This window comes from Lineus longissimus, chromosome 11 (assembly GCF_910592395.1).
Source record: "Lineus longissimus chromosome 11, tnLinLong1.2, whole genome shotgun sequence".
NCBI lineage: Eukaryota > Metazoa > Nemertea > Pilidiophora > Heteronemertea > Lineidae > Lineus > Lineus longissimus.
The window spans coordinates 18356967-18383272 of NC_088318.1; the positions used below are offsets into that span (position 1 = coordinate 18356967).

Below are 26306 nucleotides of genomic sequence, written 5' to 3' on the forward strand. Positions count from 1 at the left end.
TAGCAACACTGCCATGGTGCGCTATGAAGGGGGAGGGCACATCCAGAAGAGACATGGGGCACCATGCAGAACCTGACACACCCTGCAGATCAGAGCAATGGCACACAATTGGGGAGAAGGCGAAAAGGAACATCCATTAGAGGGAAGGGCCAGGCCGGTCTACTGTCTCATAGGCCAAAGTCATTTCTGAACATGGTCGTCCCCAGCAGATAAACAACATAGAGCCATGGTAAATCCATATGACATTTAGTGTCACATCTTTACAAGTCCTCGTCACTTTCAAGTACCGCCATCTAAGCTAAGAAATTGGAACTAGGCATTTGCGTAAAATTAAAAATATCGCCCGTTTTTAGGGCGGGGGACGATTTACAGCTGGAACCCCTGAACCAGCTCCCGCAGATCCGTCATTCATTGAGTCAAAGCAAATATGAACCTGGTTTAATCATGCGGTTTATCTTAACTATACTATACCTATCAAGTTGTTTATATACCCTTCAGTTTCTTGCTGCATTGTTCCCACCGGGACGTCTTGTATACGTTTCATGTAGTACTGCTTATCCACGGCAGAGGAGCGAGGGAGGAAAGACTGTCGTTTGAATTGACCAGAACCTGGTATAACTGTCCTAAAAGACTTATCCAGAGTGGGAACGGGACCTGCTAACCCATCCGACTTGCCAAAGCGGTGAAAGATCAGATTAGTGCTAGCCAATATTTCTCTGGCATGATAGAGAATGACGAATTGGGGAAACAATCCGTCTTGAAGACATAATATTAGTGTGAGCTCCAGGTGATGGTGAACCGGGGAACAATCTACCCTGAAGAGAGATCACTGCTGGCTCTTGGCGATGGAGGGAACAATCCATCTAAAAGACAGTTAAGTGCTGTATTGGGAGAACAACTAATCTTGAAGACATACTAGTGCTAGCTAATGACCTGGACACGTGGGGCGCAGTTGATTCTGCAGGTATGAAAGATGGCCAAACGATTCCTTCTTTGTAGATTTGACAACCCTGGAAAGCATATCTACTTTGATATTTGTACTTTCCCGGAAATGCAGTGAATATTCTTGTACCTGTTGAGTTTATCTATGAATTTCAACAAATCTTGATTCATTTCACCGGGACACTTTCTCAATCCTCAACAAAAAGTCCCAGGGAGCGAAACGACTGGGGCGAAACCACCGGATACCGGCTAAAGGACCTCCGGCTGAGGTGGAAATGGTCAAATTTACTTGAACGTAATTTTTCCTGCTTGTGAAATTTGTTTTACATTTCACCCAAGAAAGTGTCTCAAAGGCAAAATTTCATTTGCAAAATAATGTCATCAAGGGCACTACGAAAATTGAGAAAAGATCAGGATTCTGTTGTTCCTGATTTAGTGGCTGGAAATGCAGATAATGAAGAATTGGATGACCATTTGCCACAAAATATTGTAAAATCAAAAAAGTCTAAGTCCAAAAATAAGGGGAAAGCTGTTGCAAATCCTTTTGATTTGGTAAGTAAGACGTATCGTGCCTTTAGTTGCCTGGCCCAGTGCATCCAACCAAGGATTAAGCCTGCCACCATGACCACTGTAGTGTAGGCCCAAGCCCTGCCATCTCATGCTACCAGTTGTAGACGAATTCGAAGAAGTTAGTTTTGGCGCTGACCAGTCTTTTCACTTGACTACTGTTGGCTTGCTTTATTCATCATGGTTCGCAGAGAGATCTTTTCAACATCTTGGGCGATTCTAGGGGTTTCTTATTTCTACTTATTAGTTTAAAATACATGACAATTCCTTCATTATTCATTGTCCCTTGCTCGCTGTGAGTGACCGGAGCTCATGACTTTGTCTGCTTAATTCAACTTGAGGGGCACAACGTGTAGTTGTATTGTGAAATTTGAATTGACATCTTCTCTAGCTCAATGAAGATGGAGATGAGAATGACGTTGATATTCCGTTACCTGGAGATGAGGACAGTGGACAAGATAAAGAAAACACTGAGGAAGTGAACACAGGTGCTGTCAAGAAGAAGAAGAGAAAGAAGAAGAAAAAGTCAAAAAATATGGAGTCGGAGGCTACTGATGGAAACGATCAGAAGGTATGGATGATCCCGTTGCCTTACTGACCGAGAATCTAATCTTAATCTTGTGTTTCCAAGGCCTGCCGAGCGACCTGCCCTCGAGCGTGCCTGATAGATATCTGGGACACTCTTATACATTGACCATTACATTTCGGAAGCAAACTAGGATTTCAAAATGAAGAATGTGTAAACTGGCAAACTTCTAACATCGCAAACCTTACGCGGTTTACAGTAATTTGGAAATAGAAAAGTGCCAATCATATTTTCGTAATGTAATGTTTTCAGGAAGATGAAGACATAGAGGCTGTGATAAAGGAAGTGAATGATATGTATGGTGACATCGGGTGCCATGGCAAGACAGATGCCAACCAAGAGCACATGACCACCATGACTATGAGAGCTTTATTGAATGTGGAACACAAGTAAGATATTATATTTTGTGGTCTATTTTACGCCTTTGTTGTTCATGAGATGGATCAAGCCTGATGATGCAGAGGAAATGTCAGTCCAGGTTCAAAGAAACCATTCTTTTTTAGTAGCTCCTCCCCTGAAAAGAGTTCTTGATAAATGTTCACATAGTTTACAGCTATCACAGCATTTTGTTGTTTTATTTTCAGACATCTAAATCCTGATACAGAAATGAGACGAATATTTGGTTCACGTGTTGTACAAAGTGAACAGACGTAAGTATTCCATCATTACTAATGTACTTTTCAAGGTGTAAAAACCTGGCTGTTTTAGGGAACAGACGCAGTGAGCAATCCCTGAACCACACAGCTGACCTATCCACCAACGTCCAGGTTGGCACAGAGTGGTTGTCCTGAGGATGTAACCTTTGGCTCACGATGACATTAAGTACTCCCCCTGCATCTGACATGCATAATTTTCATCCTACACTCTGCCCCAACTGGTCCCAGGCCAGGGTTCGTCTTGCCCCATGAAAGAGCTCGGTGTTTATCCCACAGAGCGATTGATAAACTCTAATCTTTGTTTTTCAAGACGGCGGAACAGAAACAGGAATCGGCAGTATCATAAATCCACTTGGCTCGCTCATCCAAAAGATACGTGGCCCCCAATGGGAAAAACTGGTCTTTCAATGCGTCTTCTTGAAACCAAGCAGGGAAACCAATTCTTTGCTTTCGAACACAACCAAGCATACCAGGAAATCGAATTCAAATTCTTAGATGCTGTTGAATCGTTCGATCCTCAAAATATAGTTGTAAGTAAAATTAATTCTTCATTTCTTGGATTACTGAATTGGAAGAAGGTGTCTTGTTTCAATTCTGAAACATCACATGACACTAACTTACTTGTGTTTTTTTCGAACATTTCTTAATCTTATTCTTAAAACGACCATTTGTTTCATTTTCAGAATGTTCTAAATCTCCAGTCTTACCATATAAACTCACTCCTCCAGCTCAGTGAAGTGTGTAAGATGAGTGAAGACATACAAATGGCCACTGAGTTCATAGGTAAGGTGTAGCATAAGCTAACTTGACCTGTGAGATGAGGGTTAGGTCTGACTTGTTCTAACATTACATGAGATCAAGGAGGCGTCACATTGGTTCCACTCCTATGTCTAAGTTAGAGTAATAATGTTGTATTGATCAAAATGAACCGTCACATTTTGTCGTACGAACTTATTACAGTTTTTGCTGTCAAGAAAAAAACTTCTGTAACCTCAGTTGTTTTCTTCTCCAGAGAGGGCGCTATATTCCTTTGAGTGCTGCTTCCACTCGTTATTCAGCCTGACCCAGGGACGGTGTCGTTTGGACTACAGACGGCCAGAGAATCGAGCATTCTACATTGCTTTATTTCGTCAGCTGATATTTGTGGGTCAGAAAGGCTGCTATAGGACAGCGTTAGAATTTTGTAAATTAATCCTTAGGTAGGTGTAGAGTTCCATCTGTGAAGGTTGAATTCTCCTACACGTTATGTATCATAATCAATCTTGACATAATCTAGGCAAAATGGAAAGTTGATTGACACTAAGGTCTGTGATGTCACAGGTGATGTCTTTAGACGTGACATCACTTGGTGTTGTAATCAGCGTCATAGGTTGTGCTCTGTGTCAGTTTCATGTGTTTATATACACCTATCACCAGTGCCAATGAAAAGACGTTTACTGTTTGAACGTCATTTAGAAAGTAGTGTCTCTCTTCCCTTTTAGTTTGGACCCTGACAACGACCCGTTATGCATCCTGCTCATGTTGGACTTCTATGCACTTAGATCTGATCAGTATGCTTTCCTAGTCAGAATGTATCAAGAATGGGAGGTAAGTACCATGTCCAGTTTACTAGTAAGATGAGAGTTGGTGTTCTGGCTGAACTAGGCATGCGATACGAGATCCGCAGCTCAAACAAGTACAGCACCAGGACTCGATTGCATCATATGTTGATATCTGTCTTTACATTCTTCAATTCTTTCTTCAGGCTCACAGAAACCTCACCTTCCTGCCAAACTTTGGTTTCTCCATGCCACTGGCGATGTTCCATTTAGCATTACAAGGTGATGGAGACTTCTCTCAAGCTGATGACATGGTAAGATCTGCAACCAAAACAAGTTCACCAGAACACTGTGTGGTTGAAATGGAGTGGAACCTTCTTTAGGTGACACCTCTCTGTTAAGTGTATGGCAACCAAATGGAAAATCATATAGAAATTACTGTTATGAGGTTGTGCAAACTCGTATTTCAAAAATACACGAAACCACAAAAGAAAATGGTCGCCAATATGACTTGGTTTATGACTTGGCACATTTGGTGATTATTTCACAGGCTATAGAGCCATTTGTCATCATGTTTATTTCAAAACTGACTATCATTTGTTGAGGAAAGTCCTCTTTAAGTCTTGTTTTGACTTCAGCTCCAGAACTCGCTGCTCATGTTTCCTGGACTCTTACTACCTCTTCTGGAAGAATGTAGTGTCAAGCCAGATCCACAGGTGGCAGCACATAGCTTCTTCAGAAACAGTCAACAAAGGTAGGACCAGTTATATTCAGTGGACATCTGAAATTCTGTCCTCATATTTGTTAGGTGAGAGTACACCTGTACATCTACGTAGAGTACATCTTGAGAGTACACCTGTGAATGCACTCACAAGTCACACATAGCGTGTGATCTCGGGGCGTGTGATGGCATACAAGGAACGACTGTGGGATCCGAAATAATGCGACCTTGGCAGCCCTGGGCAGTCGACCCGAAGTGATTCCATTCATAATCGCTAGAGATGAACACAACGAATATGTATCAGGATAGTACTTTTATTTTGAATCATCTCTGAATACATGTGAATACCATTTTTAGCTCAGCTGAAAAGCTGAGCTATTCATATGAGTAAATGGTAGAATGAGTGTCCGTCTGTCTGTCTGTCTGTCTGTCTGTCTGTCTGTCTGTCTGTCTGTCTGTCTGTCTGTCTGTCTGTCCGTTAAACAGGCACGTTTCAAAACTATGGCGGATAGGCGATAGATTTTCCCTCTGAGGCGTTGAGACCCTTCAGGACTCCTGAATAGACCAAATGTGGGTCCGGCAGGATGAGCGGTTTGGCCACTAGGTGGCACCGAGCGAAATTTTCCAAAAACTTTTCCAGCAGCTGATTTCTTAGTTGGGGATCATGAATCAAATCTAATTTTATAGAGCAAAGCTTTCTCTTTCATTATCAATAGGCGTAGTTCATGAATTTCTCACCAGGTGGTGTTACTGGCGCAATTTAGTGAGCACCCTCCAAGAAGAGCATTTTAAATTTCGCGCGAGTTATCCCACGTCCAATCACACGTGCAGCGAACGTCACGTCTCGAGTCTGCGCAGTTCAGACGTAAGGAGACCATGCTATGGAATAGATCGCGTTCTGTCAATTCAGAGGTAAGTTCTCATTAAATTCACAATTTCATAGGCGATAATATTTGGCTGCTTGTGTTATTGCATGTTGATGACATTAGGGAAGGCTTGGATTGTTTAATTGGATGTGATTAATTTGAAATAGTTCGTCGACGATCGTTGAAAAACGATCTGCGAAATGCAGCTTGGTTGGTCTGAGAAACGATGTCAAAGTCCGGCTTTAAATCATGGATTTCTCAACAAATAACTCTTGTCACATAGCAGAACTAATGTGAATAAACAAGACAATAATAAACATCGTTCTGATATCATCGGGTAAGGTTGCCAATGTACATAAACAGTGTAATTGAGGATCGACTCCAGCGATTTGAAATGTCAACAAACAATAAATGCGATAGCTGATACACACTGACACTTGCACACTGTACATAGCACAATGCTTCAAACGGGGCCGATTCATCACTCTTATCACAATGTATTCCCAATCATATCATCAATGAACTTCCTTGATCATTCGGCCCTAGCGCCTTATCAGTTGTTGTTGGCCTTGTATTTTGATATAAAACTTGGCTAGCTTACCTATTCTATCAAAATTAAAATGTTATCTCCTCATCATGTTTTGCAGGACAGGAATGATCTGCAGCTGCATTTGAACATATTTGGTGACCACATCTCAAAGATGACCAAGAGAGAGGATCGAGCTATGACTTTGCACATCCCATCGACTTCGGTGTTCACCAGTGCAATCATCAGAAGAGCCAGGCAATTCTAGTATTCAAGTATTTCATTCTGTAATACTTACCTCAAAATTTACTAAATAAAGAAAACCACATGTGGCAGTTGGTTAAAAAAATCAAGTCTATCTGTTTAAAGTTTTTACTTGCTATCATTATTATCAACATTTCAATGGTGGCATTCTGCTAAGGTTTGTTAAGAGTTTCACTTGACTTAAGCAGGGTGTACACTAGTAAAATATTAGCAACATTTTACCAACATTTTACCAACATTTTACCAACATTTTACCAACATTTTACCAACATTTTTACAACAATTTTGCAACAAGCCCTTCAAGGCCCTGTGTTCACTAGCAACAAATTAGCAACATTTTTACAACATGTTGGTAAATTGTTGCAAACTTTTTAGTGGGAACAAAGGGAAATAGGTATTTTGGAGGGAAAATGGATGATTCCAAGGAGAGAAGATGTGTTTTGAGTGCTTCTGCAGCAATTTTAGCTGTCATTGTTGAGAGACGGAAGAGGCGGCGAAATAACCAAAGAGAATATGGACCAGGCCCTGGATCAAAATGAGGGTGGATGATGGGGCATACCACTGCCTGTTAAGGCCGCGTATCCATAGGGTATGCCCTTGTGTAGTGTGGCGTTATGGCGTAACAGCCTTGTGACCTGGCACTATAGCTGCGCTTACACCACGATATATTGGTGGACCAATTGCACTTACACCACCACATTGCCGCGACAAATTGGTTCGGCAATCCATTGCCGATACAAATTGCCGAGCGAATTTGTCCCACCAAGCTTGATGGTCCAAATCGCCCGGCTTGTTAAAAGCTCGGCTTTGTCGTGGTGTACGCGCAAATGGATCGGCAATTAGCTAGTTAGATGGTTCGGCTCCAGGCGGCGCTTTCAAAATGGCGCTTTCTGCGTTCTGCTTATTGTTTGCGCGCCATCTGTAGCCGGATTTTATAACTAGCTGCAGCGCTGGTGTAAGCGCTTGGTGGATTTTCGATGGTGCGGCATTGGTTCCCGAACCAAGATTGGTGGTCCATTTTCAGGTGGTGTAAGTGCGGCTTATGCCCTGCGTCTCCATTGGATATTCCTTTTTGGTCATGTAGGCCTTTGTAGTCCTCATTTCGCAGCAGTCAATCGCGTTTATCCGCACGCTGTCATTATTTCAGAAGACAATTTCTTATGAATATTGAAAATGAAAATACAAGTAACTTGTATTTTCACTTGCAACATCAAATTGACATGTACATGTATATAAAACCTGACTTTTAAGCAACAAATTACAGGTTCGTGCTTGTTATGATAATCATCAGTTTCGGGGTCCCAGAGTAGTTCCCGTTGATGAACCTCTTGAATTAATTTCGCCTCAGACATTGCTTCCGTGTTGTTCCCTCGCAAAAGAATGGACATGTTCAATCCCAATATGGGCCTATATTCCCAATCCACAGTGCATATATGCCCGCAATGTGACACGGCATAACCTATGGGAACGATCAATAACACCAACGAAGGTTCATTGTCCGTGTGGCGCGCCAGGCGGTAAAAAGGGAATGTTGTGCAGGGCACGGAACAGCCTATGGATACGCAGCCTAAAGGAGTTGCGGCTGACTGACAAGCCGTCATACAAAAACTTCTAGAAAAGGTTTCATCACCCTACGAAGCAAGACACTCACTTGAGAGTTGCTATACCTGCTTCTTGTTCAAGTCACATGAACTCCGGTAGATCACATGACGCAAATCCTATTTCTGATTGGCTGAAGAGTTTGCAACATTTTTACAACATGCAACAAAGAATTGCATTGCATTTAATTTGCAACAATTTTACAACATGTTGTAAGACGCGTTTTGCTCTGTACACACTACGCAACATTTTTGCAACATTTGTTGCAACTGGAAATGTAAAAATGTTGCTAATATTTTACTAGTGTACACAGGCCTTTAGGCAATAATGTTACCCTTTTAGTTAGGGAAACTGGTGCCTTCTGCATTAGGTGGACCCCACTTACTCATCTGTCAGACCGGCCTCACACGTCGGCAGTAGAGTTTAAGGTCCAGTCTGCGAGATTTACCCATTTCTACCCAGCCAAAAGCGGGTGATTGGGCTAGTCTCTCCATGTGATTCAATTCGCATGGATTCTTGTGTCCCGGTGCTGAAAGGATCCCTCCACAAGGGCAGACTACATCCGGTGGCACTGAAGTATGGAAGAAAGACAGAAGACGACCAATTTGCGAAAAGGATCATCATCATCATCATCATGGTAACAGCTGAGGATGAATCATGTTGCTGTGTGTAGAATTGATGGTCCAATATAGGTTAGGTTATCTGTTTGCGCACACATTGCAAGGGTGGAGCTTGCTTGAAGTAGATTGCGCCAGTCTACCGCAATTCACTGTTACACATCCAGAAGCTATTATCCTTAGGCTTTGAGTCCTTAGTTTAGTAGAGTTTGACGAGTAATGTAATATATACGAACAACGCAGCAACAACTCAGCTGAGCGCCAGGCCCTTGGGCCTCTTGTTAAATTAGCGTTACCTCTACAACTTGACAGAAAAGCTCACTAACATCAATTACATGTATGTACACATTTGGTATGAAGTTGAAGAAATCCGGGCCTTTACCATATGAACCCTGGGCCAGAATTATAGACATTTTTTTCTTCACCTTTTCATCCGCATTTTGAGAAAATATGCAAATCTTTTCTCAGCCATCATGTCATGCAATTCTGACACAGAGTAACCAGTAAACCGACTTACCATTCAAGGGCTGTAAGTTTGCCAGGCTCTCCAAATCTATTCAAAATGCGGACCAAATAGTATAGTCAGTAGAAAAATACTATCAGTCCTTCCCTCAAAAATAGGCCTGCCGACCTGAAGCTCATATCATTGCACCTCAAGTTGAGAAAATTGGTATAAAATAGCAAATCGACTTGAATTGTACACTGAAATGTTGGATTCTACATTTGCAACCTTGTAAGCCATAAAGCTGCTCTTTGATAATCATAATCATAATAATAAATTGCACTCAGTAAAGTGCCCTTTTCACTTAAAATAACCAATGTTCAAAAGTGCTGGCAGCTCAGAAAGTCGCATTACAACCCCTAGCTATTGGCCTGTACATTCATGATTCAAGCTCTACCCTGAGGGAGTATTACAGGTGATAGGCCTACACTTGATGATAAAGGCTTATTAAGGGTGGAGTTAGGGTACTTTGTGATACAACATGAATATATCTACTTTATGAATAAGTGAATTACATTACATGTATGTTGCAGTGAAATTAAAAGCAAATGCCATATGCATTCAAGCATGTGAAAGATTGAGGTTGTAATTGTTCTTTGACAAAAGACTTGCCAAAGTTCCTGACTGGGAGGGACAAGTTTACAGTACTTTACTGTGTAATATCCTAGTCCAAGTATTGTATTACTGGATCCGGTAAAGTACTATTGATAGTGTTATACCAACCTCCATTGAGGCCTAGATCTCTACAACATTCCCTTTGATCTCAGTCTTGGTAAAAAGTATTAAGCAAGTGAAAAGGTTTCGAACTGCTTTGGCCAACATCCTTCTGAATTTTCTGATTATGCAGTTGGTGATTGGCAAGAGATAGGCTAGCAATGGCGAGTATCAAAATGCCAAAATGGCACATCTGTTGGTGTGCAGACTCTATCCAGTCTACTCTGGTCAGGAGTGGCAGAATTGTGACTAATGTAATTGTAACTGAAGGCGTAAAGCAAATGGAAATAGGCATGAAGCAAATTTGTTTGAATTTCACCTAAGAAGATGATATTTCGGTGCTGGAAACTTTGTTTTGGCAGGTCACACAATTTTTGAACACGATTCCATTTTAGTCCAAAATATTTCAGTTGTGAAAGTAAATCCAGATATTTTGCCACAGTTTCTCTGCAAACTAGAACGTGATCATTTTCAGGGCTAGCGTGACTCCGAGGATAATGAAGGTTAGTACTGGCCTGAAGCTGTCTACACCACTGCCAGTTTGGAAAGCTGAAAAATAAGAGGGAAGATGTACTTCTTTTGTCAGAAGATATATGTTGGTGAATGCACATTGAAATGAATTAAAAAGTCCAGTAACAGTCTGGCCCCCTGTGATAAGTAATTACCTATCAACACATCAAAAGTTGATATTTTCTATTTGAGCCAAATTAAAACGTCTGCACATATTTCAATGTTACAGTGTTCAATGTACAGTCAAAGCAACTTACATGGGACGGATTTGCACTTTGAAGATTCACAAACAGCTGTCAGTGCAATTGCCTTACAGTTCTCGTCGCCAAAACATGCAGAACCTTCTGTCCCTGGAAGAAACAAAATCGAGGTCTATAAACCGCCAAATCTTTGTGGGCATTTTTATAGGAACGAGGTTACATCTATTAACTTCATGTCAGAATGCAGCGTTGTGAGGGCCTCCCCTGAGTGGTTAGTGGCCAACATGGATTCTGGAGACTAGAATTGACGCCAATAAGCGATATCTAGATATCATCTTATCGGTATGGGGGGGCCACGTTTTGGTGACCTAGTATAGAGGGTGGTGAATGAATTTAATGATAAAGTGTAGACAGTCAATGTTGTGTGGACTGCCGTCTGTGTAGGAACTCTGTGATGATGATGAGTGTCTCAGGCGTCTCCTTGACGATGAATATACGTACGGGCAGTACATGTTGTTCCAGATGTAGTGTGAGTGACGGCACATTTACACTTCAATATTGTCTGTGTCTGTACACAGGGATCACCGCAGATGAGGCCCTTTGTTCCATCGCAGATCTTTCTTGCCTTAGCGGTGTTATCCCACGTACCAGGGATAGTGCAGACCGCATCAAATGCCAGGGCTGGAATGATATAAGTGTCAATTGTTAGTCATGCATAGGACAGCCCACCCAACCCACAGTATGTGCCACCAACTTGGGCAACTCTAGAAGCTGTCTTGCACTAACCCAACCCACAGTATGTGCCACCAACTTGGGCAACTCTAGAAGATGTCTTGCACTTACCCAACCCACAGTATGTGCCACCAACTTGGGCAACTCTAGAAGATGTCTAGCACTTACCCAACCCACAGTATGTGCCACCAACTTGGGCAACTCTAGAAGATGTCTAGCACTTACCCAACCCACAGTATGTGCCACCAACTTGGGCAACTCTAGAAGATGTCTTGCACTTACCCAACCCACAGTATGTGCCACCAACTTGGGCAACTCTAGAAGATGTCTTGCACTTACCCAACCCACAGTATGTGCCACCAACTTGGGCAACTCTAGAAGATGTCTAGCACTTACCCAACCCACAGTATGTGCCACCAACTTGGGCAACTCTAGAAGATGTCTAGCACTTACCCAACCCACAGTATGTGCCACCAACTTGGGCAACTCTAGAAGCTGTCTTGCACTTACCCAACCCACAGTATGTGCCACCAACTTGGGCAACTCTAGAAGATGTCTTGCACTTACCCAACCCACAGTATGTGCCACCAACTTGGGCAACTCTAGAAGCTGTCTTGCACTTGCACTTCTTGGTGGTCGTGTCACATACTCCACCAATCTGATCACCATTATTACCAGTATTCCTCTCCTTAATATTAGCGCAGTCGTTATCTTCTAGGCAAGGAGACCCAATAACATCTGTACAGAATGAAAATGGATACTTTGTTAAATTCTTTCCTTGATGAAGCTTATGAGAAAATGCCTGGATTAACTCTAAACTGGTTACAATTGAGCATTTTTCAACTCTGCTGGGTATGTCGGCACACCTACACTTGGCTCCAGTGGGTAGTTGTGAGCGGTTGGCCTCTTTTGATGATGGGGGCCTACTTGTCCTCCCCAACAACTGCAGCACTAGCGGGCCATTTGAATCTCTAAATATCCGCTAGAGTCTAGTTATGGAAACTGCTACAATGGCATTGATCCCCAATGTATGATTTATGCTTGGATGCAACAGATATTGCATTTTACCCCAGTGTAAGGCATTTTAAGAACATAAAATGCAACAATCCTCTAGAAGGTAAACTTTTATATGAAAAGTCAAATATTTTCAATTAATGTACTTACTTCCTTTACACATGGGGTAGGTCGATGAGAGGAAATATTGGTCACTGAGTTGGTTCGAGAGTACAAGATGTTGCCTTGAGCTGCAGTCGATATGAGGTGGAGCATACATGTCTATTGCTGAGTTGATGGAGTTGGCGTCACAGTTTGTATGCTCCGCTGTGCAGTACTCTCCTGGCAGACGCTGGGTCAGTGTCACGCACCTCTCATTCCCACTGGCCGGTACTGACCCTGCTTGGCATTGACACTCCTCCCACTTGGCATTACACACCGAGTTTGGTGCTCCGCATAGCCCGTGTTTGCCATCCGGTGAACACTCTTCACCAATCTTTCTCACTGGAATAGGAACAGAGTTTATTCAAGAAGACTTGTTTTGCGACATATTTGGCCATATTTGTAATACAGTGTGTCATTTCGCTTTGCTGTCTAATGATATCATGATGCAATGTATGCAAGTGCATGATGCAGTAGTACATAGTGCTCTTGAGCCTGTGGCATAGTATTAAGTAAATCATTGCTAATGCTAAAATGAGCACTGCAGTGAACAGTTGTGTTCTGTATTAAGGCCATTGGAATTGGATTTTATGGTTCTTCATCTTGTCACCCACTTACAGGAAATGTACGACGATGATTCAAATAAATCTGTAATACCATGCCTTGAAAATAAAGATTGGTTAACGTACGTGGGACACATTTGAATTTTCCCCAGTCTCCGAAGAATCTTGCAGCATATCTTGGTTTACATGAACAGATTCCATAGTCACATTGGCTCTTGATGCACTTGAGCTCACCAAAGTGCTTGCAGTCATCATCAGCCTTGCAGTAATACGAGGCAAACACGCTACTTATGCAGAGTGACAGGAGACCAATTAGGCAGGCAACAATCTGGAAATTAAAAAGGGGAATTGTTTATCCCATGTTGTGAAGGTGATGTGCTCATGCCCTTCTAAATATTCATTCACCAGCACTTGGTCGCCACCTAATTAATGTGCCATACAGACCAGACGAGATTAGAAATTACTTTTCCTGGTTTGATCAATATTTCACTTATTCATTCTGATACATGGCCATGACCATCCACTTTATTAACTAGCCATTACTGGTGTCTATTGATTCATTTTTATTTGAATCAAGGTTGCTAGGAAAAGCAATGATGTTGCCATAGCGACATAAACACAAAATGAGTCAGGTTTCATCATATCTTTTGGAATCTTTAGAAAATTACATTTTTATAATTGGGCAATGGTCGAAATTTACTGTGAAAAACATGAAAACCGTACCTAAGATTTGCACCCTTGAAAACATGTCAAACATTGAATTGTGTGTGGAAATTCTAAAGCTGATTTGAACTGAAGCTGTGCAGATTAATTGTCGGGATTAATAAAAACGAAAGTAGGTGACGCCAGGTCAGTGAACCAATGTCAAAAATGAGTTTGGTGTTTTGGCAAACATGCAGTGGGTTCATCACAAAATGTGCATGCTCAAGATATCCAGTGTAACGAAAACATTTCTGGATTGTTTTTGAGGTTGGAGAAAAGCATCCTGGCTACAGTCAAATGCATTGTTAGGCTGCAGCTAATACCCCCTCAGGGTGTAATCTGTTCAGACTGGTGAGATATCGCGGAGTATCATGGAACACTGAGAGCAAGATGATACAAAACTCTCTCTTTACAGTTAACTGCATTTGATGCTTTTGCCATTTCACCTCATATAGGCGTGGCACTACACCTTATCTTAGCTTTCCCAAACAGCCAGTTGAACCACCTCTGACAAAGTCGTCGGAGCATTGTTGGAAATACTTATAAGTTGTCAAAGTTGAGTTTTTTTAATGTTTGTAATTTCTTTTAAAAGTAAAATGAAGAAGCCTACCGTTACCTTTGTATTCCACATCTTCACGGCTATCCTACTTTCGTTGGTTCGTCCGGGATAAATTCCTTCATAAACTTATCCCACCCAGCGGACCTCATCAGGGTCATCGCCTTGGCAACATGTAAACCTTTGCCATCATCCACGATGTGGATTGGTGTTTGCACTAATGCGTGTCCCAGCGTATTTGAATTGATGGATATGGATTTCCTGTCAAAGTTGCTGTCCACAACTTTCAATAAGAAAGACCTGTTTATTTGTAACTAATGTTGTAAACTGTGAACCTGAAAGCTGTTTCAGAATTATTGGCTGCAGTTCATTGCTAATGCTTGCTATTAGTTTCTGCTGATGTACTCTTCAGTTCCTATGTACAGGGTGCTAGAGTACATCAAACTCTCATGGAATGATTGATTACAAATGATATATTTCCCCGAAAACTACCCCATTTTTATCCAGTTTTCAGTCAGCCAGACCCCTTCACACATGTGATCGTCCTCTATATGTCTGCCATTGTTCATTGTGCCGATGGGTCGGAAGCCCCCTTATTGAATGGTTGAAGAGAAGTGAGATATTTCCCCACAAAACTATCCAAGTTTTATCCATTTGTGTTTTCCAGTCAACCAGACGCCCTCCGGCAGTTGATCGCCCTCTATGTGGGCCGTTGCTCATCGTGTTGGAAGGCACCGGAGGTCATGGAATGGTTGGAGAGGAACGTGGCGGAGACGATGCAACGAATTGGCCGGCAGGATCCCAAGATCAAGGAGTATGAGGAAAAGTGAGTATAAACCACAAGTTGGTGGGAACATAGTTCCATGAGATTGATTAACTCAAGCAGCACTGTTACAATTAGTGTCTTTCAAAGGTCGGTAGACAGCATTACCCTTGGAAGCTAACGTCATTCATCGCTCCTCCCTTCAAATTTGTTACAATTAAAGAATACAGCAAGTAGCCAGGCCTTTCATTTGCATGGTTTTCTCACCATATAATGGTGTGAGAGGAGACCACATATCCTAAAGTTGCCAAAAGAATTCGGCTCCTAAATCTCCATAACATATCATTCTCTGGTGGAGATATCATAGCAATTCACGTGCCATCCTTGCATTTTTAAGATGAATACAATGATCATATAGAAACAGAAGAATCAAGTCTCAAAGTCACGTTATTGTTTGTTTTCACTTCAGGCGGAATATCCGATACCGTGGCACACCTCGAAATATTTACCGTCACATTGTCATCTCAGAAATAAAGGATGCTAAGGCTGCTTTGCCTCCAGTAAGTTCTTATAATATTTTCGGTTCTGTTCAAGGGGAACTTTAGGCAGGTGCCGGGTAGGTCAGAGGAAGTCACACTGAGTTGCCAGGAAGGGGCTCTCCTCACAGCACATTGAAACTGCTTATGCTTGTGAAAGGGTTATATTCATCGCTGAGACAACAAATTGCACAGAAAAGTCTCATTTCGCAATGTAAAGTGTTCATTGCGTTGACTTTTGATATGTATTATCCGCCCTAAATGTTTCCATCATGGTTTCTATTGAGAGTCTGTATTTGGTTGCAATCCGGTGCATTCATACGATGTTGCTGCACCTTTAATACCATAGCAACGCAAACTCACATGTGATGTACCCATTATTCATTTCATTGAATGTGCATTGCGGAAACTTATTAACAGGCCAGGGTGGTGCCCAGTTAATTTGCTGTTCATTCATACCCACGGTTGTAAAAATAGATTTAAAGGGCATTGTACACAAAGATGGGATGTCCTCATTACATGAATGGAAAACTGAAAGCAAGCATTACTCCTTTGACTTTGTCCACTTCTCACAGAGTGTCCTGACATCCTGTTTGTTGCTCTCAGTAGCCTTTATTAAGTCTAAACATTTTTAAGAGGTCATCACACCAATAAAAAAGTCGAAAGTAATATTCTAAAATCTTCCTCAACTGGGACAACTCAGCCATCAGCATTTTCCTGGTTATTGAGAGAATTACCGGGTATCAAATTATCGATTCACCGATAGTGTCTGAGAATTGCATGGTTGTTACCTTGGATGTGTGGAGTCTTTCCCATATATCATAAATGCTTGATTGGAAAGACACAACATAATGCTTTAACTCATTTGATGATTAGCTTCCTATGTTCATACTCGATCGTGCATAGCATTATGATGCCAGTGTGACTGCAATTTATTATTCAGCGCCGGCCCGAAGCAAATTTATATTGAATAGGTGCGCATAGGTGATATGATACAAGTTACAGTTCTCTAATTCCACATATCCATCACCAACAGAATGCTAATTGGATCCCCGAGCTCCTGCCTATACATCTTTGTTTAAGTTTCAAATAAATATCAGCAAACTTAAAGTTAAAGCACTACATTTTACGTCATCAACTCTGATTATCAGTTTTCCTTCTGTCTTCTAGGAATTGGCCGTCACACCGATCATGAGCTATGACCCACTTCCTCCGACAGACTCCATCATATCCTACACAAGACCCGAAAGGTAACTACTACTGAATAATCTGTCAAAATGTCATGGTATGCTTAACTTATTGTCATCAATAAACCGTGTCATGGCAACAGTCGATGATGGTGATAAACTAAGCATTCATAAACACTGTGGAATTGTTGTCAATCGCAGTGGGAGTGAATTAAAAATTGAGAGTTAGGCCGTCAATCAGTTGTCACTGCAAGGTTTTTGATTACAATCTCGTGATGAATTGGAGAATGGCTTGACTTCTCACATCAAATCTGACGAGTCATTGATTAGCACGCTATTTGAAATAAACCCATGTGTTTCAGTTGATATTTTCAGGGTACAAACCAGTTCTCATTACACTAATGGACTAAGGTTATCAACTACTGTAAACTGCATCACATTGCAGCTTATTTTTGTTTTTGGGTTGCTTTAGGCTATGCTGGATGTTCTGTCATAAACTCTAAATGAACATGACAAAATCCTTCAGCGCTAGTCCATGCTATAGATATCTAATCCACCGAGTCATGTGACCGAGTGATGTTGATCTTTGTTGTTGTTGTTTCCAGACAGGGCCGTCTCCATGATCCCAGCGTCCTCAACATGTTCTTCCGATCCCTGATGCCAAACTTCGACGTGCAGGTAAGCCAGGAGTTGAAAGCTGAGCCTAGTTGCCCCTCTCTCACATGAATGTGGCAGGAATCAACCCCAGCACCTCAGGGTTGACAGGGGCTGATGTCACAAAGTCATTATCTACGTGTTAGGTCATCACCACGACTCGAAATACACAGTTTATCAGTGTGGAAACAATTGTCAGTTCAGTTATTTCGAAGTTTTCGTTAGGTGACTGTAATTCACTCTCAAAGTCAAAGTTAGAGTGTGAAGCTTCAATGATGCTCAACCTCTGTATAATCTCCAGTAGCCCTCCACGGTGTAGTATGTAACATAAAGACTATCTGTTTCAGAATCCTCCGACCAGTGATGGTGCCGTAGGGGGAGAGGACCAAGCCACAATCAGACAGAGTGTAGGCAGTCTTATGGACGCCATGAGGAACATGCTGGCAAATATACAACCGGTGCCTCCCCCTGTTGAGAATGGAGAGAACCAAGATGACGAGGAGGAAGAGGGTGCCTGGGAATTATAATGGAGGCTGCAAAGTTACGATTTCATTTCATATAATGTTTTGTGAAATTCGGCATTAGTGAAGGACACTGCATGGACATGTATATCTTAAAAAGTTTGTTTGCCGCCCGATAACCCAAGGAATGAGATGATAGAGGTTCTCTGGTGCGGAAGTGCTCCGGTGCGTCATTGTTTGTGTATCTCACACATGTGCTAAACCCCTGGACAAAGGCCGGGATAAGTCCATGTCATATATTGTGTCAGCCACATTATGTACATAGGACCAGTGTGTTTACAGTATGGTCTACAGGTAGAAACCTCTTTAGTTAATCTGGTGCCTATGGATTTATCATGCTTTAACTATCTTAATCAGTGAATTGTACCAGGTGCAAAATGATTATATTTATTAAAATCTATTGAAATTATTTACCTGTTCCTGTCATTTCCTGGTGTCCTTTTCTCTCTCAAGGAGCCGCGTAGCCCAGTGGTTTTTAAAAAACTTGCTTGATGAGCCACATCACAGAGTTCTTTTCAAACACATCTGGCTACCGGTGCCATTGGAACAGATTTCAAGGCATGGATGAGACACAAGTCCAAGCATCAGTGCCAGCTCTGGGCGATGGTGCACTGGGGGAACAACCCATCTTGAAGACAAGCATCAGTGCTAGCTCTGGGCGATGGTGCACTGGGGGAACAACCCATCTTGAAGACAAGCATCAGTGCCAGCTCTGGGTGATGGTGTACTGGGGGAACAACCCATCTTGAAGACAAGTATCAGTGCTAGCTCTGGGTGGTGGTGTATTGGGGGAACAACCCATCTTGAAGACAGATCAGTAGCTCTGGGCGTTGGTGTTACTGGTAAACCTATCTTGAAGACAAGCATCAGTACTGGCCCTGGGAAATGCTGTGATGGGGGAACAATCCAACCTGAAGACATGCAAGTGCTAGGCAATAGTCTCGCACTAGCCAGTAGGGTGGACCCAGCTGGGGATGCTGTCAAACTTGCGTGATGCATGGCATGTCCTAGATTGGTGCCAAGATCAAACTACTAACAGTAGATACAAGAACCCATACATTGTTACGTAGTTGGAGACCTAGGGAAGGACTCCATGGCACATCCGAGGCAACGAGGTTTTGTGGAACACACCGTATAACACCTAGAATGACACCAAAACTAATGTGATCAATAGCACTTTATTTCATTCACATTTTTGCAGAAATGATAAGACTACCAAGTGAGGTCATCAGTACCAGTAGTAGCATCAACAGTTCTTTCTTCCATGGTAATTTTGGCACAAAAGTCCATTTTCTCTATCTTGGCCCAGATGTTCTCTATCGACCACTGACAAAATAACCAGAGGACTATGTTTAACAACCCAGCACATGAGACAGCCATTCTTATATTTCAACTTCAAATCTTTATTATCAATGACAGTACAAAGTAAAGAGACAACCCCATGAAGAGTTTATACAACTCCAATTTCTTATTTCTAATGCATAATATCACACATAACACAATCACATCTAAGTCTCTTTCTCATCATGAAGAAGACGTGGGCGATGGAGGTGGTGTGGACATTTTACTTTTTGGTTCCTCGGCCTCTCGTTCCTTGTTCCAGTCCTTGAGACCTTCGGGCAGAGTTGTATCCTCCTCAAACGATCCTGTTCCTTCGACAAACTCCTCATACGTTGACTTCTCAGCGAAGGGTCTCTTGCCTAACAAATCGGTCATGTCATCTTTGTCGATTTTTTCTTTCTCGAGTAAACGAAGTGCCACCTGGAATGTAAAATGAAAGATGCGATTCGAGTTCGGTTTTCAATTCTGCACTGTCATCATATTTTGACAAGTAATGAGTAGCCTCACTGTAGAATAGAATAGAGTTTCACTCACCTTCTCTACACTTTCCTTATGTTTGAGAAGCAGCTCTGATGTCCTAGTGTAAGCATTCCCGACCAAAGTCCTGACTTCTCTGTCTATCATCTGTGCTGTCTCCTCACTGTAAGGTTTGTCAAATACCATCTCGCCTTGCTGAGGCATATCGAAGGATAACTGACCGACGTTCTCATTCATGCCGAAATGAACAATCTAGAATTTGAAATAATAATCAGAAACCAGAATGGCATGTGACTATGATGTCTACTATCCAATGTGATGAGCTACCAAGCATGCACAATACCTGTACTTTATGAATTTCCTTGTATGAATGACTTGTGTAAAGCAGTTTTAACCTTGCCACATATCAACAATTAAGTCATGTTATAAGAATTGTACCCTAGTATCTGTTCTTTACCTGTGAATATGCATTCTGTGTCACCTTCTTCAAATCATCCTGAGCACCGGTGGTGATTCGCTTGAAGAATATTTCCTCCGACACTCGGCCACCAAGAGCCATACACATGCGATCCATGAGCTGCTCCTTGGTGTAGAGATACTGCTCTTTTGGAAGGTACTGCGCATAACCAAGACCCTTACCTCGAGGAATGATCGAAACCTGAACAAAACCATGATGAGAGTTAATAATGATTATACTATTGAGTACTTAGGCACCTATTCCATAGAGCTATACCCTATACTATACTATACGCGAACAATAGTTTCATGGTCATGCACCCTTTGTGAAGCCATTGTTCGCGTATAGTGTAGTATACCGTATACCTCTATGGGGAAGGTGCCTAATATAGGGCTTTTCCATGTTTCCCTGTCCAAAACGCTTTTGAGATGCCTACCTTGAGTAATGGATCAGCATGCTCCAAGAACCATCCAGCCACAGCATGACCAGCTTCGTGGTAGGCAACAGTCTTCTTCTCCTCGGGCTGTAAAACTTGAGTCTTCTTCTCAAGGCCTGCAAAGTCACACATAGTTTTCATATTAACAATTCTGACCTTACAGGTCTGGGTCGCTTAAAAACCAACCAAGGATCAAATTAGATGATCATGATAATCGGGAAATGATGATCTGATGAGTATCTTACCAGCAATGACTCTTTCTGATGCCTGTTCAAAGTGTTTGACATTGATGGATGTGTTGAGATCTCGGGCTGCGATCAGGGCAGCTTCATTACAAACGTTGGCAATATCAGCACCTGAAATTGACAATGCAGAGCAAGAATGGAAGATGTGATATTATAATTGTAATCAGTACAAAATGTGAAAATGGAGATGGAAGTTATATTTTACAAGTTGACTAAATCACGGCGGCACTGACTGAGCAAGAAACAGGACCAACAGCATTCAGCTCTCCCTGCAGTCAGCTGATAATCAAGAAACGCCACACAAGACCAAGTGGAAGTAGTCAATCATAGGTCTTAAGCCCAATTCTGGTCTATGATGATAATGATGATGACCAACCTGAGAATCCAGGAGTAAGGGCGGCCATTTTCCTGGCCAAGTCATTCTTGTCCAGTTCAGTCTTCAAGGCTTTGAGATGCACTTTGAATATGGATGCCCTGCAAGAATCAGATACGGAGTGAAGAGTTTCATCACAAAACGCAATAAGCACCATATCCAACATGTTGGAGATAACCATACTATGGCACTGCCTATGTAACCACTGGTCTCTCCTCCAAATCTCACAGCTTTTGGCCAACTGTAAAGATTCTACGGAAAAAGTATGTCCAACCTTTTCAATTTTTATCTTCAGTTTCTTCATCCTTGAATGAAACTGATGATTGAAACCTAATGTGCCCTCTGGGCATCAAGTGGATTAAGTATCAATGATAGACTTCTGAGGGCAGGAATAAGTCCAAATCCTTCAGATGCACTAACCTGCCCTTGATATCTGGCAAAGCCACAAATATTTGTCTGTCGAATCGCCCAGGTCGAAGTAACGCTGGATCCAAGATATCAACACGATTTGTAGCAGCAAGAATCACAACGTTGCTCTGAGGAGTAAAACCTGTGAGAAGAGGGATGCAGTTATTACAGGTTTTCTTGACAGTTCTGTATCATCAATATCACTTTTATCAAGAAACACTTCTATCAAGGTTGTCCTTCAGAGAGTTTCTACTGTAGCTTGGGACTTTTCTTCCATTTTGAAAGGTGCAAAAACACATTAACACCTTCAGCACCCAACCACGTAGATCTCACCGTGCCCTGAAGATGTCGATGGCGTAGTTCAGAACTTTAAATGACTTCATGAAAGAACTACGCCATCGCCATCTTCAGGGCAACGCAGGAACTGAAGAGACCAAACAGTTCCTACCGTGCCCTGAAGATGGCGATGGCGTAGTTCAGAACTTAAAATGACTTCATGAAAGAACTACGCCAGCGCCATCTTCAGGGGAAGGAAGGAACTGAAGAGACCAAACAGTCTTATCAGTTCCTACCTTGCCCTGAAGATGGCGATGGCGTAGTTCTTTCATGCAGTCCATGAGACTCCGATAACCAACTCAAAGGGGGGATTTGGGCTGAAGGTGATAAGAGGTTATCGGTAGGCTTGCACCTAATCAGACATGATGCATGAACGTACCATCCATCTCCACGAGAAGTTGATTGAGCGTATTTTCTTGCTCGCTGTGTCCACCGAAACTCTTGCCACCTCTCTTCCGGCCGACGGCATCTATCTCATCAATGAACAGGATGCACGGAGCATTCTTCCTCGCCATGCTGAACATATCACGAACCTAAACAATGGAATGACAATGACAGTGGCATAGAGGATGTTTGCACAATCGAGTGTTTTCTCACTCCAGTCATGCTGCTTTCTTTTGTCTGTCCCTCCACAGGAATCAAAGGCCAGTTGGTTCAGCTAAGCAGTCTAGCACAGACGAACCAAGCCACTGTGATAGGCAGTAGGAGAAGGAAGGAGGACTTGAGAAGGACAAAACATCAGTTAACTTACCCTAGACGGCCCAACACCGACAAACATCTCAAGAAACTCTGACCCAGATACTGTTATGAAGGGAACATTGGCTTCTCCTGCCGTCGCCTTAGCCAGGAGGGTCTTGCCAGTTCCTGGCGGGCCGGTCAGGATGGCGCCCTTGGGGATCTTGGCTCCGAGGTCGAGGTACTGCTGGGGATTCTTCAGGAAGTTTACAAATTCCATGATTTCCACCTTGGCTTCCTCACAGCCAGCCACATCACTGAAACATGAAGGAAAGGAATATACTCAAGCAGATCAAAGGCAGCCAAGGAACAATGTCATCAAATAAAATACATCAACAGTGTACGATCAAAAGGAAATTGTGGAGAAATGCATTGGCTACAACGTAGTGAAAGAGACTTTGAATCACTGAATAATCTGTGTACTCACAAGAACTTGACTCCAACTTCATCACTTTTGATCATCTTTGCCGTTGACTGAGAAAAGCCACCGAAGAGACCTCCAGAACGCCCACCTACACCACCGCTCTTGCCCTTCAAAACAAGTGAATGACAAGTTTTAACATAACATTTCAATAATTCATAATAGTGGGTATGGAGTCAACTACAGGCCACTGTCAACCTGAGTGGGATCTTCAACTAAGCTCGGGCAATAGGGACCATGCTTTTAGTCTCCTCTGACAGACCCTCAAATTCGTGATGAGCCCGGAATCTTATTTCCTTGAAAGCCATGCCAGTTAACCAGAAATACCAACTGACTTACCCCAAACATACTTGATGTCCTGCTGAACAAATAGATTATGATAGCTATCGGGACTATGAAACTGACGGCAGAATAAGCCATAGATGCCCTGAAAGTGAATCAAGCACAGTTAAGCACATTGAGTCAAATAAATCTATTTACTATCACACCGGTACATAGTATCATTGTGAGCAACAATAGGCAAGGGTGAATTATAATTCAGGAGCATATCAGAAAAAAGAGTATTTGGGTAAGAAATATCCACCAGTGTTACATTCCGTTGACTATAGTGTGATTTAAAAGGTCTACTTACAGTTCTGCCTCTGACTTGTACACAACGTTTACATAATTAGATGGTTCTATACCCATCTCGTGTTGGGCATGTTCCAGGTTCCTCTCAAATACTTCCACACTACCAATGTTGAACCATAAAACACTCTGCAATGAAACAGACATTGGTGAGAAACTTGCCTGATGTACCGTCCTAGGAATTCAGTAACAGCAGCATCGACATCAACATCAGAGTGAGTCAGGATCCAAGACCCACTCTAACAATATTAGCGTCACAGCCTGGCTTTAAACAAATTGTCCTCAAACTGCTTCATGTACAAACTTAAGGATAAATACTTTCATAAGTAGATATATGAGAGTTTGGCTGCAAACAAATCACCAAGGTACAGGACTGCAAAGACTTACCGATCCATCTATCTGTGTTCCTGGGACCAATTTCACTCTCACCCACTTTTTATTTACAACTTCTAATTTATCAACCTGAAAAAGATCATACACAAACAACATCAGGATCACAAGACACCAGATTCGTTGATTGTAGCGTTTTATGATTGTCTCCAATCTGTCAACAGCCTGTGAGAAATAGCGTTGGGTACTTTTACTGATAGTTCTAATCTTTGAACAGCCCTAGGAGAAACAGCATACTTTTACTTACGATATGCCTGTTCATATAATTTGATAAGAATTCCTTCCATGTGAGCTCTTTATATTGCATATTGTAAAATGCCACGAACGACACGAGCCCAACACCAGCCAGCACTCCAAGCCAGAGCTTGTTGTTAGGGTCTCCGCCTCCACCGAAACTAAATCCCCTGAAAAACCGGAAAATAAAGTAAGTGTATTTATAAATGAAAGTGTGGCAGATTGTTTTCATGTTAACAAGTTCATATGCCCCAAAACAACACCAAGCCTCCAAACTCACCTAAAATTGAATAGATAGAAGGGCAACAGATTCAAGCATTTTGAGAACATTGTCAAGATTTGAGGGAAGACATGATCAAAATATTTATACCTTTGACCAGCATTGAAGCTAAATTCTATTTTCTTCTCTGGTTTGCCTCCCTGCTCTGATGATCTGGACCTGGGTTGAATCGGATCTGAAATTGATAATCACAACATGACTTACATGGCAGCGGGTCATTTAGGTCCTGTTTTACTACCAGATTTGCCAGTCATGCCAGGACACTAAGTATCTTTTAACTCTATGCTTAACATTCCATTACAAAGTATATATGGTTTGCAATTTTTACCTTTTGGTGGAGGTCTGGCTCCAGATGACGGGCTAGACTTTTCTTTGGCAGCTGTGGGCTTCTTTCCACCTGGAAAATACTTTCCAAATCCCTTTGGTACTTCTTGGCGTAGTATGCCCCATTCTTGAAGGGCATTCACTAAACTTGGTGTGCGAGATAGTTTCTTTGAAAATGAGTGAGCACTCTTTTGCAGCTGAAGAAGAGGAATTGACAATTTAAAAGTAGGCCTAATCTGATTGCATCATTCAATGATTGCTCAAAGCCTAGTAATACATCATGTGTAATTGTAACGTAGAGTTTACTGGTAACTTCTCTCATATTGCAAGAAAAGGGTAACAGTGGCTTATCACAATCTTCGAAGTCAGCTAACGCCATCTGATGTGTTCCGAGTGTGTCCATTTTTGTTTCATCATCAGGCCTGCCCTTGGCATTGGCCTTTGGGGACGGATTCGTCTTTGCCGAAAAGGCTTTAATTTATATCATATGATGTAATGTCGGAACAACCCTTCACCCACGTCTGGTCCTACCCAACCACACTACACAGAGAACAATGTCAAGGCACGAAAACAACACCATTCATTTCATTATAGGCCTACATCATTTCATTCACAACAAGAGAACAGACAAATGGAAATCATGAAGAAATGTGGCAAAAGTAGCAGACAGCCCTCCAGAAAGATGATCATTACTTCGTAGTCTTACCTCAGCGTGACTGCAATTTGGTTTTAGAAGCTTCTTCACCAACTTCTCCGAATGTCTAGCCAACGATAAAAAGCGATGAGACATAATTTCTGGTCGAAAATCGTGTTTTATTTGGAAATTGTTCACGTTACATCATGCTCTTCTTCACATACAGAGCGAGTTGAGGGCACCGTCGATTCGAATGAAACGTTACGATTGTTATTTTGACATTATTCCGATAAAATAAGTAGATTAAAAAAGTTAGATAGTCAATTAGTACTCAGTTATGTTCAGTTGATATGAAGTCATGTCCAAATTACAGTGAAAATCGGATTTTGTAAAGGAAAAAGTTGATCGTTT

The 26306-nt window shown here is 42.0% G+C and overlaps 3 protein-coding genes across 4 annotated transcripts; 1 reads left to right on the forward strand and 2 right to left on the reverse strand.

The window, feature by feature from the left end:
* Positions 1 to 1222: 1222 nt before the first annotated feature.
* Positions 1223 to 18586, forward strand: LOC135495432 (ribosome quality control complex subunit TCF25-like). The gene is made up of 15 exons (XM_064784059.1): positions 1223 to 1494; positions 1901 to 2080; positions 2348 to 2484; positions 2680 to 2745; positions 3062 to 3281; positions 3435 to 3534; positions 3764 to 3950; positions 4233 to 4338; positions 4496 to 4603; positions 4928 to 5043; positions 15184 to 15342; positions 15749 to 15839; positions 16986 to 17065; positions 17608 to 17680; positions 18004 to 18586. The coding sequence occupies exons 1-15, from the start codon at positions 1318 to 1320 to the stop codon at positions 18181 to 18183; spliced, it is 1980 nt and encodes a 659-aa protein (XP_064640129.1). The 5' UTR covers positions 1223 to 1317; the 3' UTR covers positions 18184 to 18586.
* LOC135495433 (uncharacterized) lies at positions 9169 to 14673 on the reverse strand. Of its 2 annotated transcripts, none has more exons than XM_064784061.1 (7): positions 14577 to 14673; positions 13385 to 13586; positions 12705 to 13037; positions 12108 to 12278; positions 11310 to 11489; positions 10866 to 10958; positions 9169 to 10647 (listed from the first exon to the last, which is right to left on the reverse strand). In XM_064784061.1, exons 1-7 carry the CDS (start codon positions 14589 to 14591, stop codon positions 10553 to 10555), a joined length of 1089 nt encoding a protein of 362 aa, XP_064640131.1. In that variant the 5' UTR covers positions 14592 to 14673; the 3' UTR covers positions 9169 to 10552. The 2 variants fall into 2 exon arrangements, with proteins under 2 accessions (XP_064640131.1, XP_064640130.1); XM_064784060.1 differs by having other exon boundaries at positions 14571 to 14606.
* A 763-nt stretch (positions 18587 to 19349) lies between the features above and the next one.
* LOC135496151 (AFG3-like protein 2) lies at positions 19350 to 26127 on the reverse strand. The gene is made up of 17 exons (XM_064785297.1): positions 25968 to 26127; positions 25266 to 25458; positions 25028 to 25112; positions 24671 to 24827; positions 24421 to 24495; positions 24038 to 24162; positions 23746 to 23833; positions 23413 to 23516; positions 23002 to 23242; positions 22630 to 22783; positions 21927 to 22056; positions 21510 to 21607; positions 21134 to 21244; positions 20889 to 21004; positions 20453 to 20653; positions 20053 to 20247; positions 19350 to 19938 (listed from the first exon to the last, which is right to left on the reverse strand). The coding sequence occupies exons 1-17, from the start codon at positions 26049 to 26051 to the stop codon at positions 19702 to 19704; spliced, it is 2394 nt and encodes a 797-aa protein (XP_064641367.1). The 5' UTR covers positions 26052 to 26127; the 3' UTR covers positions 19350 to 19701.
* Between the last annotated feature and the right edge of the window lie 179 nt (positions 26128 to 26306).

What these genes read in the sequence shown, in the direction of transcription:
- LOC135496151 (XM_064785297.1), bottom strand. Translation starts at nt 26,051, where the DNA reads ATGTCTCATCGCTTTTTATCGTTGGCTAGACATTCGGAGAAGTTGGTG. An exon ending in CAAATTGCAGTCACGCTGAG is followed by an intron (nt 25,459 to 25,967) that starts GTAAGACTACGA and finishes CCTCTTCTTCAG; the next exon opens with CTGCAAAAGAGTGCTCACTC. An exon ending in ATAAGGAAAGTGTAGAGAAG is followed by an intron (nt 19,939 to 20,052) that starts GTGAGTGAAACT and finishes TTTACATTCCAG; the next exon opens with GTGGCACTTCGTTTACTCGA.
- LOC135495433 (XM_064784060.1), bottom strand. Translation starts at nt 14,591, where the DNA reads ATGTGGAATACAAAGGTAACG. An exon ending in TGTGGAATACAAAGGTAACG is followed by an intron (nt 13,587 to 14,570) that starts GTAGGCTTCTTC and finishes TTTAATTTCCAG; the next exon opens with ATTGTTGCCTGCCTAATTGG. An exon ending in CTACCCCATGTGTAAAGGAA is followed by an intron (nt 12,279 to 12,704) that starts GTAAGTACATTA and finishes CATTCTGTACAG; the next exon opens with ATGTTATTGGGTCTCCTTGC.
- LOC135495432 (XM_064784059.1), top strand. Translation starts at nt 1,318, where the DNA reads ATGTCATCAAGGGCACTACGAAAATTGAGAAAAGATCAGGATTCTGTT. An exon ending in TTATTGAATGTGGAACACAA is followed by an intron (nt 2,485 to 2,679) that starts GTAAGATATTAT and finishes TTTTATTTTCAG; the next exon opens with ACATCTAAATCCTGATACAG. An exon ending in AATGGCCACTGAGTTCATAG is followed by an intron (nt 3,535 to 3,763) that starts GTAAGGTGTAGC and finishes TTTCTTCTCCAG; the next exon opens with AGAGGGCGCTATATTCCTTT.